At 42.8% G+C, this 15,332-nt stretch overlaps 3 protein-coding genes across 3 annotated transcripts in view; all 3 read right to left on the bottom strand.

Moving 5' to 3' along the window:
• Positions 1-15,332, bottom strand: part of LOC145760540 (poly [ADP-ribose] polymerase tankyrase-like) — a 127,568-nt gene that overhangs the window by 49,804 nt on the left and 62,432 nt on the right. The gene's annotated exons all lie outside the window — the stretch shown is intronic.
• On the bottom strand, positions 8,855-9,258 carry LOC145759904 (histone H2B.1-like). The gene has a single exon (XM_082573759.1). It carries the CDS (start codon positions 9,233-9,235, stop codon positions 8,876-8,878), a length of 360 nt encoding a protein of 119 aa, XP_082429885.1. The 5' UTR covers positions 9,236-9,258; the 3' UTR covers positions 8,855-8,875.
• On the bottom strand, positions 10,191-10,503 carry LOC145759905 (histone H4). The gene has a single exon (XM_082573760.1). The coding sequence runs from the start codon at positions 10,500-10,502 to the stop codon at positions 10,191-10,193; it is 312 nt and encodes a 103-aa protein (XP_082429886.1). The 5' UTR covers position 10,503.

The raw sequence follows: 15,332 nt of genomic DNA, 5'->3' as shown, positions 1-15,332 counted from the left end.
GGCGTTGGTATATGTTGTGGAAAGTATTGTTTGCAGAATTTTGTTTTTGGTATGAGATCTGTGTAAATTGTACAGTTGTTTTTTAAGGTTGAAATATTTCTGGGTCAATTGTTGATTTAGATTTCCTTGTAAGTTTAATTTTGCCTCTTCAAGTTGTAGTTCTAGTTTATTTCTCATATCGGTAAAATTATTTGAGTGCTTTTTGGCGAATTTGATATTGGCATTTTTTATAAAACTCTTAATTTTAGTCCACGTATTTGTTATTTCTGTTGTGTTGTCGTTCAGGTGTGGTATGGTATGTGATATGTAATGTGTAAAAGATGGGTCCAGATAGATTTTGATGTTATTTCGCCAAGTGCCTTGGCCCTTGTTTGTTTTTTGTGCTGAGCTGAGAGTTAGATCTGCTGTGACAAAATCATGGTCGGAAAGGCAGCATGGTATTATGTTGTGGGATATTGTTTTAATTTGGTTTGATGTATATATTCTATCTATTCTTGATTGACTGGTTAAACTGGTATACGTATATTGTTTTATTTTTGGTTGGAGTTTCCTTAATGCATCAGCTATAGAAAGGGTTTCGCAAAATCGAAAGAACGAATGATTGTTAGTTTTGTTGATAATTGGTGGGTTGAGATCGAGTTTGAAGTTTTCAATGTTATTAAAATCACCAGCTACAATTGTGGGGTATTGCGATGAAACCAGGTGAAAGATAGAGTTAAAATAGTTGGTATTTTCAGTCAAGTTTTTGTAATGACCGGAGCAAGGTGCATAAATGTTGACTATGTGAAAGGTGTGGGTATACGTATCTATATCGATACTTATTGTGCGGCCGTCTGGAGTAAGATTAACGTTTTTGGCTATTAAATTATTTGTGTTTATTAGAATTGCAACGCCCCCACGAGCGATGGTAGATGTGGGGGAGGAGGAGAAAAAGGATTTGCCAGCCTTCCATTCGTTGGACCAGAGCTGTTCAAGATGGTGGTGGGAGTGAGTTTCCTGCAGTAGTATTATGGAATTTTGGGTCTGAGAAAGGCTGGCAAAAAGGGCTTGGCGTTTTACGGGGTCGCCAAGCCCGTTGCAGTTCAAGGAGGTAATTTTTAACATCGACGTCATCCAGGTGTGTATTTAAAAAAGATTATTTTCGATTTATGGAAAGTAGGTAGGTAAGGTTTTGGTAATTTGTTGTTGTGTAAAATTGGGTTTATTTTGTGCCTTTGGTTGTGAAATTTAGCGTTGGTTTGATTTTTGCGATTATGGGTTGGTTTTAACTGTGGGTTCCAGGTGTTAAGCATATTATACATAAAACGAATGAAAGCAATATAAATTAGAAAAATCAATATATTAAAGTTTAAGGTTACGAGAAATGTTAAAAAGGTACCGTTTGGTTTGCTTGGGGTCCTTCCGGGGTGGAGTCTTGATCGTCGGATGAGGTTGAACATTCTAATGTGAGATTATGTTCATGATGGTATTGTTCTATGGTTCTTCTTTCTTCGTCGGTTATAAATACACAAGAGTCTATGGTTGTTAGTTTTGATGTTGATAGTTGGTGAGATGGTGTAGAATGGTGAAAGAGTGGTCGTTTAGGCGGCGGTCCGGAGGCTTGAGAAGATCCACTGCTGATCATTGATTGCTCAGCTTGGTGTGGTTTTACGGGTTGGTTGTTGTTTTCTTTCACGATTTTTTGTTGTGGTGTGTTGACTTTATTCGATGCTTGTTGTTGGGTGTCTGCATTTTGTGGTACTTTTGGGGTTCTTTGTCCAAAATAGTAAACTGGAAAGTGGTAGCCTTGAATTTTGAAAAATGTAGGGATTTTTACTTGCTTTAGGAGGTCACCGTTTACATAAAAGAAACGTTTTCCTGTAAGGATACCGTTTGGGTCTCGTTGTCTATGCACCTTTGTAACTGGCAGATTGTAAGTTTGTAAAAAAATTTCTATAATCGGTTCATCTGTGTATCGGCCTGGTATATCTTGCACCGTTATGGGTACGAAGTCCTGTTTCCAGAGCTTGCAGTAGCTGACATTTTGCCACGTTTTATTATCAATTAAGTTGTTGACATTGGCTTCCAGTTTTTTAGCATTTTGCCTGTTGTTCATTGTGATAATAGCTAGGCCGTTGAATTTGCAGAATAGACTTTCAAGATGTGTGGGTTCAAATTTTAGGTTTTTAATTTCGTTGATAAGCCAATTTCGAGGTCTCATTTCAGTGAATTTTATCAACACATCTGTTTCGTGGTCACAGACGAATTGGTTTTGGTTTGGAACGGTTGAAGGTTTTGTTGTAATTTGGGCGTAAGTTGGTTGATTGTTGGCGGTTTTTGATGTTGAAGGATAGTTTTCTTCATTATTTTTTGGGGGAGGGGTTTCATTGTTGATGTAGTGGTATTGGGTTTGGTTGTCGTAGGTTTTTTGAGAATGTTTTGTTCTTGGTGGTATTACAGGCCTAGTTGGAGTATGGGTTGGAGTTGGGTTAAGCGGTGAAGTGTTTAGGGTATCTGCTACTGCTTGGTTGTTTTTCGCAGCATTTCTGTTTCTTTTCGCCATTTTGGCAGTGGGGATGTATAATCTGGGTTGAGGGGTCTTCAGAAAAATATACTCCTATTTGTGGTGCTTGTTTTTTTTCAGAAATTAAGTAGTAATCCAAAGATTCTGTAGAACTCTTTGTTAACTTTCACTGAACTAAGACTGACAGACAAAAATCGGGCAGAACTTCGCGATCTAATTATATGCTGCTTTTCTTCGTCTGTTGGGCTGTCATGTTGGTTGGTCTTCGTTCGATTTCGCTTTTCGCTATGAAAAGCTGTTGGGCTGTCATGTTGTATTTTTTGTTTATTTGCATTACATAAGGGTGATACAAATAAAGAATATTGCGCGTAATTCATAACAAAAAAACAAAAAGGAAAATAACAAGGAGTACGGGTGATGAAAATGAAGAAATACATTAAAGTTCAAAATAACAATAGTAAATGTTCACGGCGTTTACATGCATATAGTTAAAGTGAAAAAATTGAAAACATTGAAAGGATTAGTAAGGAGAAAATAGGTTTATTTTGGCAGTGTTATGTACGTTAATTTTTAGGTTATTGCTGTGTGGTAGTGGTGTTCTGTTGTCTGTATTACTTGTACTAATTCGGCTATTTGGCTAGTGTATATCGGGTATGGCTTATTTGTTTCAAAGTGGAGTCTGGATTGTATGGATTGAATATAGGAAGCGATTAATTTTTTTTGTGAGAAGGTATGTTTTTCATAGACTATTTTATTCCTGTATTGCCAAATTTTATGGTGGAGTGTTGATATTAGTAGTACGTATTGGTCTAGGTTTACTATTGAAATTGTTGAAGGTGGGCTTAAGTTCATATGGTCGGAATTTTGAAATATGTTATGGTCATGTCCAGTGAGTTTTGTAAAAATGTTGTTGGTATAAGTGAGAAGGGGAGAAATTTTGTTGCATTTGTGGAGTAAGTGGATTGACGTTTCATATGCGTTTGTATTGCAGAGAGGGCAGTTTGAATTATTGTCTAGGAGATTGGGTAAGAAAGTTGATCTGGTGGAAAGTACATTTTGAGTAATTTTATAATTTATAGTTTTTAGGTTGTTTGAGAGAATTTTATTGTGTATGTTCGGCCATACAGTGGTGTTGTCTTGTTTAGGTTGGTTGTTCAGGGTTTTGTAAAGTTTTGAGATTGAGTTTAATTGGAGGTGCTTTGGGGTTAATTTGTAATTGTTAATGATGTCGATGTAGTGTTTATAAAGTGGTGTAAGTATGTCGGCGTGTGGAATCGAATTTAGATAAGGCATTTCATACGTTTTGGAGAGGAGGAGTCCGATATTATATTCGATTGTTAAGTCTTGCGGAGATGGAGGAGTACTGTTTTTACGAAAATTAAAGTGGGAGAATATTGGTTTGAGAAAGAAAAGGTCCGAGTAAAACCTTATATTGGGGAAATTGTAGCCCCCGTTAGTTCGAGTAAGTGCCAGGGTTTTCAGCTGTAATTGATTTTGATTTTTAAGGGCGTATCTTAAGATTATGTTGGAGATGGTGATTTGTTTTGTTTTTGGCATTGGGTAGACTGATGCAAAATTTATAATATGTGGCAGGAGCTTTGTTTTGGAAAGTACAGCTTTGTGGTCTAGTGTCGAAAATATTTTTCTTAGACATTTTTCTTCGTCGGATATCTTTTGGCATATGTGGTTCCAATGTTGCGTTATAAATTTAGGTTTTCCAATTGGGATGTTAAGTGGAGTTATTACAGAATTAGTCCAAGTGATATTTTGAGGTAGGTTTATTACAGCAGTGGGCGGGTTGATAAGCAGTGCTTTGGTTTTTTCGTGATTGAGTTTCAGTCCGGAGGCATTTGAAAAAAGTTGAAGAGTTGATAGGGCAGCGTGGATGGACCGGGGGGTGGTAAGGGTCAGGGTTATGTCGTCGGCATACGCGACCGTTTTGATGGTATGTCGGCTTGTAAGTCGTACTCCGATGACATCTTGTTGATGTTGCATGTACAGGAGTAGCGGTTCTAGAGCAAGAGTAAACAAGTGTAGGCTTAGGGGACATCCTTGTCTGACACCGTTTCGAATCGGGACGGGGGATGTTGGATGTTTATTTATGTATATAGTGGAGAAAATGTCTGAGTGTAAAGTGTCGATTAGTTTAATGAATTTTTGAGGAAAATTGAAGTGTTGTAGAGTTTGCGACAGGAAAGAATGACTGATGGAGTCGAAAGCCTTGGCAAAGTCGAGTGAAAGCATGTAGCCTGTTACTTTATTGTAAGACAATTTATGGTAGATGTCTCTCAGTAGCAGGCTTGCACCTACAACTGAGAGGCCTGGTTGAGCAAATTGGGTTCCACTGAGTAAAAATGGTGTTATGAGTTTTATCCGGTTGGCTAATATTTTGTTAAACAATTTAAGGTCTGAATTTAGTAAAGAGATGGGGCGGTAATTTTTTATCTCAGATTTGGAGCTTTTTTTGTGAATAAGGGTAATTTTTCCAGTTTTGAAATTTGCTGGGATTAATCCAGTTTCAAGAAAATGGTTGAACAGTTTTAGCAGAGGTGGAAGCAAGGCTTCCTGTTGGGAGATAAACAATTCGTTAGAAAGACCATCAGGGCCTGGGGCTTTGTTTTTAGTAAGGCTTTTAATTGTTGTCAGAATTTCTGCTTTTGTTATCGGCTTGGTTAAGAGATCTGATTGGTCTGTTGTTAATTGTGGAAATTGTTGGTTGAAAAAGGGGTGGGTGTTTACTAAAGTTGGTGGCTTGTAAATATTTTTATAGTAGTTGAAAGTTATGTCTAGGAGTTCACGGGTTTTTGTAAAGGGCAGAAGATGGTCGTCGTATAGTTCGAGGATTTCCGTGGGCTCGGTTTTTGATTTCAAAAGGGAATATATGTAGCTGTCCGGGGCGTTGGTATATGTTGTGGAAAGTATTGTTTGCAGAATTTTGTTTTTGGTATGAGATCTGTGTAAATTGTACAGTTGTTTTTTAAGGTTGAAATATTTCTGGGTCAATTGTTGATTTAGATTTCCTTGTAAGTTTAATTTTGCCTCTTCAAGTTGTAGTTCTAGTTTATTTCTCATATCGGTAAAATTATTTGAGTGCTTTTTGGCGAATTTGATATTGGCATTTTTTATAAAACTCTTAATTTTAGTCCACGTATTTGTTATTTCTGTTGTGTTGTCGTTCAGGTGTGGTATGGTATGTGATATGTAATGTGTAAAAGATGGGTCCAGATAGATTTTGATGTTATTTCGCCAAGTGCCTTGGCCCTTGTTTGTTTTTTGTGCTGAGCTGAGAGTTAGATCTGCTGTGACAAAATCATGGTCGGAAAGGCAGCATGGTATTATGTTGTGGGATATTGTTTTAATTTGGTTTGATGTATATATTCTATCTATTCTTGATTGACTGGTTAAACTGGTATACGTATATTGTTTTATTTTTGGTTGGAGTTTCCTTAATGCATCAGCTATAGAAAGGGTTTCGCAAAATCGAAAGAACGAATGATTGTTAGTTTTGTTGATAATTGGTGGGTTGAGATCGAGTTTGAAGTTTTCAATGTTATTAAAATCACCAGCTACAATTGTGGGGTATTGCGATGAAACCAGGTGAAAGATAGAGTTAAAATAGTTGGTATTTTCAGTCAAGTTTTTGTAATGACCGGAGCAAGGTGCATAAATGTTGACTATGTGAAAGGTGTGGGTATACGTATCTATATCGATACTTATTGTGCGGCCGTCTGGAGTAAGATTAACGTTTTTGGCTATTAAATTATTTGTGTTTATTAGAATTGCAACGCCCCCACGAGCGATGGTAGATGTGGGGGAGGAGGAGAAAAAGGATTTGCCAGCCTTCCATTCGTTGGACCAGAGCTGTTCAAGATGGTGGTGGGAGTGAGTTTCCTGCAGTAGTATTATGGAATTTTGGGTCTGAGAAAGGCTGGCAAAAAGGGCTTGGCGTTTTACGGGGTCGCCAAGCCCGTTGCAGTTCAAGGAGGTAATTTTTAACATCGACGTCATCCAGGTGTGTATTTAAAAAAGATTATTTTCGATTTATGGAAAGTAGGTAGGTAAGGTTTTGGTAATTTGTTGTTGTGTAAAATTGGGTTTATTTTGTGCCTTTGGTTGTGAAATTTAGCGTTGGTTTGATTTTTGCGATTATGGGTTGGTTTTAACTGTGGGTTCCAGGTGTTAAGCATATTATACATAAAACGAATGAAAGCAATATAAATTAGAAAAATCATTATATTAAAGTTTAAGGTTACGAGAAATGTTAAAAAGGTACCGTTTGGTTTGCTTGGGGTGCTTCCGGGGTGGAGTCTTGATCGTCGGATGAGGTTGAACATTCTAATGTGAGATTATGTTCATGATGGTATTGTTCTATGGTTCTTCTTTCTTCGTCGGTTATAAATACACAAGAGTCTATGGTTGTTAGTTTTGATGTTGATAGTTGGTGAGATGGTGTAGAATGGTGAAAGAGTGGTCGTTTAGGCGGCGGTCCGGAGGCTTGAGAAGATCCACTGCTGATCATTGATTGCTCAGCTTGGTGTGGTTTTACGGGTTGGTTGTTGTTTTCTTTCACGATTTTTTGTTGTGGTGTGTTGACTTTATTCGATGCTTGTTGTTGGGTGTCTGCATTTTGTGGTACTTTTGGGGTTCTTTGTCCAAAATAGTAAACTGGAAAGTGGTAGCCTTGAATTTTGAAAAATGTAGGGATTTTTACTTGCTTTAGGAGGTCACCGTTTACATAAAAGAAACGTTTTCCTGTAAGGATACCGTTTGGGTCTCGTTGTCTATGCACCTTTGTAACTGGCAGATTGTAAGTTTGTAAAAAAATTTCTATAATCGGTTCATCTGTGTATCGGCCTGGTATATCTTGCACCGTTATGGGTACGAAGTCCTGTTTCCAGAGCTTGCAGTAGCTGACATTTTGCCACGTTTTATTATCAATTAAGTTGTTGACATTGGCTTCCAGTTTTTTAGCATTTTGCCTGTTGTTCATTGTGATAATAGCTAGGCCGTTGAATTTGCAGAATAGACTTTCAAGATGTGTGGGTTCAAATTTTAGGTTTTTAATTTCGTTGATAAGCCAATTTCGAGGTCTCATTTCAGTGAATTTTATCAACACATCTGTTTCGTGGTCACAGACGAATTGGTTTTGGTTTGGAACGGTTGAAGGTTTTGTTGTAATTTGGGCGTAAGTTGGTTGATTGTTGGCGGTTTTTGATGTTGAAGGATAGTTTTCTTCATTATTTTTTGGGGGAGGGGTTTCATTGTTGATGTAGTGGTATTGGGTTTGGTTGTCGTAGGTTTTTTGAGAATGTTTTGTTCTTGGTGGTATTACAGGCCTAGTTGGAGTATGGGTTGGAGTTGGGTTAAGCGGTGAAGTGTTTAGGGTATCTGCTACTGCTTGGTTGTTTTTCGCAGCATTTCTGTTTCTTTTCGCCATTTTGGCAGTGGGGATGTATAATCTGGGTTGAGGGGTCTTCAGAAAAATATACTCCTATTTGTGGTGCTTGTTTTTTTTTCAGAAATTAAGTAGTAATCCAAAGATTCTGTAGAACTCTTTGTTAACTTTCACTGAACTAAGACTGACAGACAAAAATCGGGCAGAACTTCGCGATCTAATTATATGCTGCTTTTCTTCGTCTGTTGGGCTGTCATGTTGGTTGGTCTTCGTTCGATTTCGCTTTTCGCTATGAAAGCCCGGCCACTGCTATGACGCGTTATAAATAGCTCGCTGTCGAACCGAAACGAAACGACGCGAACGGAGCGATCGGCCTGGCGGCGGCTTTTGCTGGCGAATCTGTGCTAAGGCGCGAGCACGTTTCTTGCTGCGGCGCGGCCGCGCGACCTCGGACGGAGCTCGGCAGCGGCTCGAAACGAGCGTCTTCGGCCGCCGCAGCCCCCCGTCGCGTCGCCGTGCGCGTGGTGGCCGAGCTTCGCTCGCGGTCGGTCGCCGAACCTCGGCAAAACGTTGCCGGGCCGCGTTTTGGCGAGTTTGCTCGCCTCGTTCGGCCCGTTCGGCGAGCGACGGGCCCGCGCCGCCGTCTTTCGTCGCCTTGGCGCCTCGCAGGAACCGCGGCGCGCCCAAGGGCGCAGGTCTGGCCGTCGTGGGGCGTAGCCGTCCCGTCGTTTTGCGAGCTCGCGCGGCCGCCGAAAGCACTCGAGCGACCGGGGCCCGAGCGAAATTTCGATCTTCTCGCCGCTATTTGCGAACGAGCGAACAACAACAACAACAACTTTGTCTGATAATAAAAATATTAATAAACGTGTTTTTCGATGGGGCCCGCGAACGGGCGTGGTGGCTTTTCTCTTTCGAGCACGAGGGGTGGCTCTGAAAAGAGCCGTTTCGCTGTTTTTTTTTTCGTCGTCGTCGAAAAACTACTTCGAGCTGGTGTATTTGGTCACGGCCTTGGTGCCCTCCGACACGGCGTGCTTGGCCAGTTCGCCGGGCAAGAGCAGTCGCACGGCGGTCTGGATTTCGCGGCTGCTGATCGTGTGCCGCTTGTTGTAGGTTGCCAGGCGCGAGCCCTCGGACGCGATTCGCTCGAAGATGTCGTTCACGAACGAGTTCATGATGCTCATCGCCTTGCTGGAGATGCCGGTGTCGGGGTGCACCTGCTTGAGCACCTTGTAAATGTAGATGCTGAAGCTCTCCTTTCGGCGGGCGCGTCGCTTCTTTTTGTTTTCGGCCGGCGCGGCCTTCTTGACTGCCTTCTTCGTGCCTTTTGATGCTGCCATCGTGTTGTCGCGGTTGTGGTGGGTTTGCGAGCTGAGTGTGGCGGCTGGTCGGCGCGCTCGCTTTTAAAGCCGCCGCTATGCAAATGAGCACTCGAAGCGCCGGCCAATCGCAGGCGCGCGAGCCGTTCGAGCGACTCGGCAACGGCCAATCGGCGTTCCGCCGCCTTCGCCACGGGGGGCTTTCCCTTATGCAAATTGGCCATCGAAACGGGCGCCAATCGCAGTCTAGCGAGTTGCGGCGCTCGCCACGCGATTGGTCGACGCGCGCGCTAACTGCAGCGCATACGAAACAACGGGGGGCTTTCCCTTATGCAAATTGGCCATCGAAACGGGCACCAATCGCAGTCGAGCGAGTTGCGGCGCGCGCCGCGCGATTGGTCGACGACCGGTCGGCGCGCGCAAAACTGCAGCATATATAAAGCGACTCGAGCGGCGACGGCCTCACAGTCTTACTTTGAAGCACCAACCGCAACTACGAATCAACATGTCAGGACGAGGTAAAGGAAACGCCGGAGGCAAAGCGAAGGCAAAGCCGAAGAGCCGCTCGTCGCGCGCGGGCCTGCAGTTCCCCGTCGGCCGCGTGCATCGACTTCTCCGCCAGTCGACTTTCGAGCTGTCTGCTTGGTTCTTGCTATTTCTTTGCTTTTTGCTTGGTCTGCTTGTTTATTGCGACGACGTTCCACTGAAACTGATGTCGTCGCTCGGTTCGAAGCGCCTTTTATACTGCCACTGCGTCGCTTGCCGTTGGTCGAAGAATTGGCGCGCCGGCGCGCGGCCAATGAGCGCGCTCCGCTGAGCGCCAATGAAACGGCGCCGAGCGAGGCCGGGAAGGCGAGTCGATTCGGCGGCGAAAAAAACATCGCCCGGCGTGCCGGTCTAAGTAACTCTCTCTTGCGTTAAACGGGTGGCCCTGAAAAGGGCCGATTGTGTTGCTGTCGCCTGCGTGGCCCGCCGCCTAACCGCCGAAGCCGTACAGCGTTCGCCCTTGGCGCTTCAAAGCGTAGACGACGTCGAGCGCGGTTACGGTCTTCCGTTTTGCATGTTCGGTGTAGGTGACCGCGTCGCGAATCACGTTCTCGAGAAAGACCTTGAGCACGCCGCGAGTCTCTTCGTAGATAAGGCCGGAGATTCGTTTGACGCCGCCCCGTCGAGCGAGACGCCTGATCGCGGGCTTCGTGATACCCTGGATGTTGTCGCGCAGAACCTTGCGATGTCGTTTCGCGCCCCCCTTTCCCAAGCCTTTTCCGCCTTTGCCTCGTCCTGACATGTTGCTGATAAGTGAGTGAGTTGTTGTTGCTGCTTCGCTGTCCGCTGAAGAATGTGCTCGACTTCGGCCGGCGCGCGCCTTTATACGGGCCGAGTCGGACGCGAGCGAAACGCGAAAGCGCGCTTTGGCGCATTTTCACCGCCGCGACCAATCGGCGTGCAGCGCGCGCACCCCGCTCGTTTCGTGCTTCGCCGCGGGGCGCCGAACGTCGAAGGGCAGTCGATCGCGAGCGACGCCGCCCGGCCACCTGCCGGCTTCGTAATTACCCCGACCCCGGGAATCTCTCTCGACTGAAACAACGGGTGGCCCTGAAAAGAGCCGTTGTGTGAGGGCGCGCCAGACGGGCGCAACGCCGCGCCGGCTACTTCTTGCTGGCCTTTTTCGCCGTCGTCGACTTTTTCGCGGCGACCTTCTTCACGGCGGGCTTCTTCGGCTTCGGCTTGGCGGCCGCGAGCTTCTTGGCCGCCGTCGTGGCCTTTTTCGCGGCGGGCTTCTTGGCTGCCTTTTTCGGCGTGGCCTTCTTCGAGGCGGCGGGCGCCGACTTCTTGGCCGCGGCCCGCTTGTTTTTGGACGGCGTGCCGGTCTTCTTCTGGCCGGCCGCGGGCTTCTTCTTCTTCGCTGCTGCGGCCGGCTTTTTAGCGGCGGCGGCGGCGGCGGCGGGCTTCTTCTTCTTCTCGGCGACGGGAAGCTTGAAAGAGCCGGACGCGCCCGTGCCCTTGGTCTGCGCGAGAGTCTTGTCGGCGGTCATTCGCTTGACGGCGGCGGTGACGTTGCGGCTGGCCGTGCCGTCCTTTACGTCGTAGTTGCTCCGTATGTAGCTGACGATGGCCTGGCGAGACGTGCCGCGTTTGTTCTTGGTCGCGGCCACGGCGGCGGCGACCATGACCCGGTAGGTGGGGTGCGCCGGCGGCGCGGCCTTCGGCGTCTTCTTGGCTTTGCCGGCGGACTGTTGCTGTTGCTGTTGGGCTGTCATGTTGTATTTTTTTGTTTATTTGCATTACATAAGGGTGATACAAATAAAGAATATTGCGCGTAATTCATAACAAAAAAACAAAAAGGAAAATAACAAGGAGTACGGGTGATGAAAATGGAGAAATACATTAAAGTTCAAAATAACAATAGTAAATGTTCACGGCGTTTACATGCATATAGTTAAAGTAAAAAATTGAAAACATTGAAAGGATTAGTAAGGAGAAAATAGGTTTATTTTGGCAGTGTTATGTACGTTAATTTTTAGGTTATTGCTGTGTGGTAGTGGTGTTCTGTTGTCTGTATTACTTGTACTAATTCGGCTATTTGGCTAGTGTATATCGGGTATGGCTTATTTGTTTCAAAGTGGAGTCTGGATTGTATGGATTGAATATAGGAAGCGATTAATTTTTTTTGTGAGAAGGTATGTTTTTCATAGACTATTTTATTCCTGTATTGCCAAATTTTATGGTGGAGTGTTGATATTAGTAGTACGTATTGGTCTAGGTTTACTATTGAAATTGTTGAAGGTGGGCTTAAGTTCATATGGTCGGAATTTTGAAATATGTTATGGTCATGTCCAGTGAGTTTTGTAAAAATGTTGTTGGTATAAGTGAGAAGGGGAGAAATTTTGTTGCATTTGTGGAGTAAGTGGATTGACGTTTCATATGCGTTTGTATTGCAGAGAGGGCAGTTTGAATTATTGTCTAGGAGATTGGGTAAGAAAGTTGATCTGGTGGAAAGTACATTTTGAGTAATTTTATAATTTATAGTTTTTAGGTTGTTTGAGAGAATGTTATTGTGTATGTTCGGCCATACAGTGGTGTTGTCTTGTCTTGTTTAGGTTGGTTGTTCAGGGTTTTGTAAAGTTTTGAGATTGAGTTTAATTGGAGGTGCTTTGGGGTTAATTTGTAATTGTTAATGATGTCGATGTAGTGTTTATAAAGTGGTGTAAGTATGTCGGCGTGTGGAATCGAATTTAGATAAGGCATTTCATACGTTTTGGAGAGGAGGAGTCCGATATTATATTCGATTGTTAAGTCTTGCGGAGATGGAGGAGTACTGTTTTTACGAAAATTAAAGTGGGAGAATATTGGTTTGAGAAAGAAAAGGTCCGAGTAAAGCCTTATATTGGGGAAATAGTAGCCCCCGTTAGTTCGAGTAAGTGCCAGGGTTTCCAGCTGTAATTGATTTTGATTTTTAAGGGCGTATCTTAAGATTATGTTGGAGATGGTGATTTGTTTTGTTTTTGGCATTGGGTAGACTGATGCAAAATTTATAATATGTGGCAGGAGCTTTGTTTTGGAAAGTACAGCTTTGTGGTCTAGTGTCGAAAATATTTTTCTTAGACATTTTTCTTCGTCGGATATCTTTTGGCATATGTGGTTCCAATGTTGCGTTATAAATTTAGGTTTTCCAATTGGGATGTTAAGTGGAGTTATTACAGAATTAGTCCAAGTGATATTTTGAGGTAGGTTTATTACAGCAGTGGGTGGGTTGATAAGCAGTGCTTTGGTTTTTTCGTGATTGAGTTTCAGTCCGGAGGCATTTGAAAAAAGTTGAAGAGTTGATAGGGCAGCGTGGATGGACCGGGGGGTGGTAAGGGTCAGGGTTATGTCGTCGGCATACGCGACCGCTTTGATGGTATGTCGGCTTGTAAGTCGTACTCCGATGACATCTTGTTGATGTTGCATGTACAGGAGTAGCGGTTCTAGAGCAAGAGTAAACAAGTGTAGGCTTAGGGGACATCCTTGTCTGACACCGTTTCGAATCGGGACGGGGGATGTTGGATGTTTATTTATGTATATAGTGGAGAAAATGTCTGAGTGTAAAGTGTCGATTAGTTTAATGAATTTTTGAGGAAAATTGAAGTGTTGTGGAGCTTGCGACAGGAAAGAATGACTGATGGAGTCGAAAGCCTTGGCAAAGTCGAGTGAAAGCATGTAGCCTGTTACTTTATTGTAAGACAATTTATGGTAGATGTCTCTCAGTAGCAGGCTTGCACCTACAACTGAGAGGCCTGGTTGAGCAAATTGGGTTCCACTGAGTAAAAATGGTGTTATGAGTTTTATCCGGTTGGCTAATATTTTGTTAAACAATTTAAGGTCTGAATTTAGTAAAGAGATGGGGCGGTAATTTTTTATCTCAGATTTGGAGCTTTTTTTGTGAATAAGGGTAATTTTTCCAGTTTTGAAATTTGCTGGGATTAATCCAGTTTCAAGAAAATGGTTGAACAGTTTTAGCAGAGGTGGAAGCAAGGCTTCCTGTTGGGAGATAAACAATTCGTTAGAAAGACCATCAGGGCCTGGGGCTTTGTTTTTAGTAAGGCTTTTAATTGTTGTCAGAATTTCTGCTTTTGTTATCGGCTTGGTTAAGAGATCTGATTGGTCTGTTGTTAATTGTGGAAATTGTTGGTTGAAAAAGGGGTGGGTGTTTACTAAAGTTGGTGGCTTGTAAATATTTTTATAGTAGTTGAAAGTTATGTCTAGGAGTTCACGGGTTTTTGTAAAGGGCAGAAGATGGTCGTCGTATAGTTCGAGGATTTCCGTGGGCTCGGTTTTTGATTTCAAAAGGGAATATATGTAGCTGTCCGGGGCGTTGGTATATGTTGTGGAAAGTATTGTTTGCAGAATTTTGTTTTTGGTATGAGATCTGTGTAAATTGTACAGTTGTTTTTTAAGGTTGAAATATTTCTGGGTCAATTGTTGATTTAGATTTCCTTGTAAGTTTAATTTTGCCTCTTCAAGTTGTAGTTCTAGTTTATTTCTCATATCGGTAAAATTATTTGAGTGCTTTTTGGCGAATTTGATATTGGCATTTTTTATAAAACTCTTAATTTTAGTCCACGTATTTGTTATTTCTGTTGTGTTGTCGTTCAGGTGTGGTATGGTATGTGATATGTAATGTGTAAAAGATGGGTCCAGATAGATTTTGATGTTATTTCGCCAAGTGCCTTGGCCCTTGTTTGTTTTTTGTGCTGAGCTGAGAGTTAGATCTGCTGTGACAAAATCATGGTCGGAAAGGCAGCATGGTATTATGTTGTGGGATATTGTTTTAATTTGGTTTGATGTATATATTCTATCTATTCTTGATTGACTGGTTAAACTGGTATACGTATATTGTTTTATTTTTGGTTGGAGTTTCCTTAATGCATCAGCTATAGAAAGGGTTTCGCAAAATCGAAAGAACGAATGATTGTTAGTTTTGTTGATAATTGGTGGGTTGAGATCGAGTTTGAAGTTTTCAATGTTATTAAAATCACCAGCTACAATTGTGGGGTATTGCGATGAAACCAGGTGAAAGATAGAGTTAAAATAGTTGGTATTTTCAGTCAAGTTTTTGTAATGACCGGAGCAAGGTGCATAAATGTTGACTATGTGAAAGGTGTGGGTATACGTATCTATATCGATACTTATTGTGCGGCCGTCTGGAGTAAGATTAACGTTTTTGGCTATTAAATTATTTGTGTTTATTAGAATTGCAACGCCCCCACGAGCGATGGTAGATGTGGGGGAGGAGGAGAAAAAGGATTTGCCAGCCTTCCATTCGTTGGACCAGAGCTGTTCAAGATGGTGGTGGGAGTGAGTTTCCTGCAGTAGTATTATGGAATTTTGGGTCTGAGAAAGGCTGGCAAAAAGGGCTTGGCGTTTTACGGGGTCGCCAAGCCCGTTGCAGTTCAAGGAGGTAATTTTTAACATCGACGTCATCCAGGTGTGTATTTAAAAAAGATTATTTTCGATTTATGGAAAGTAGGTAGGTAAGGTTTTGGTAATTTGTTGTTGTGTAAAATTGGGTTTATTTTGTGCCTTTGGTTGTGAAATTTAGCGTTGGTTTGATTTTTGCGATTATGGGTTGGTTTTA

The sequence above is a fragment of the Corella eumyota genome, chromosome 7 (assembly GCF_963082875.1).
Source record: "Corella eumyota chromosome 7, kaCorEumy4.1, whole genome shotgun sequence".
NCBI lineage: Eukaryota > Metazoa > Chordata > Ascidiacea > Phlebobranchia > Corellidae > Corella > Corella eumyota.
The sequence above is the reverse complement of the archived record's forward strand: the minus strand, read 5'-3'. Positions and strand labels throughout refer to the sequence as shown.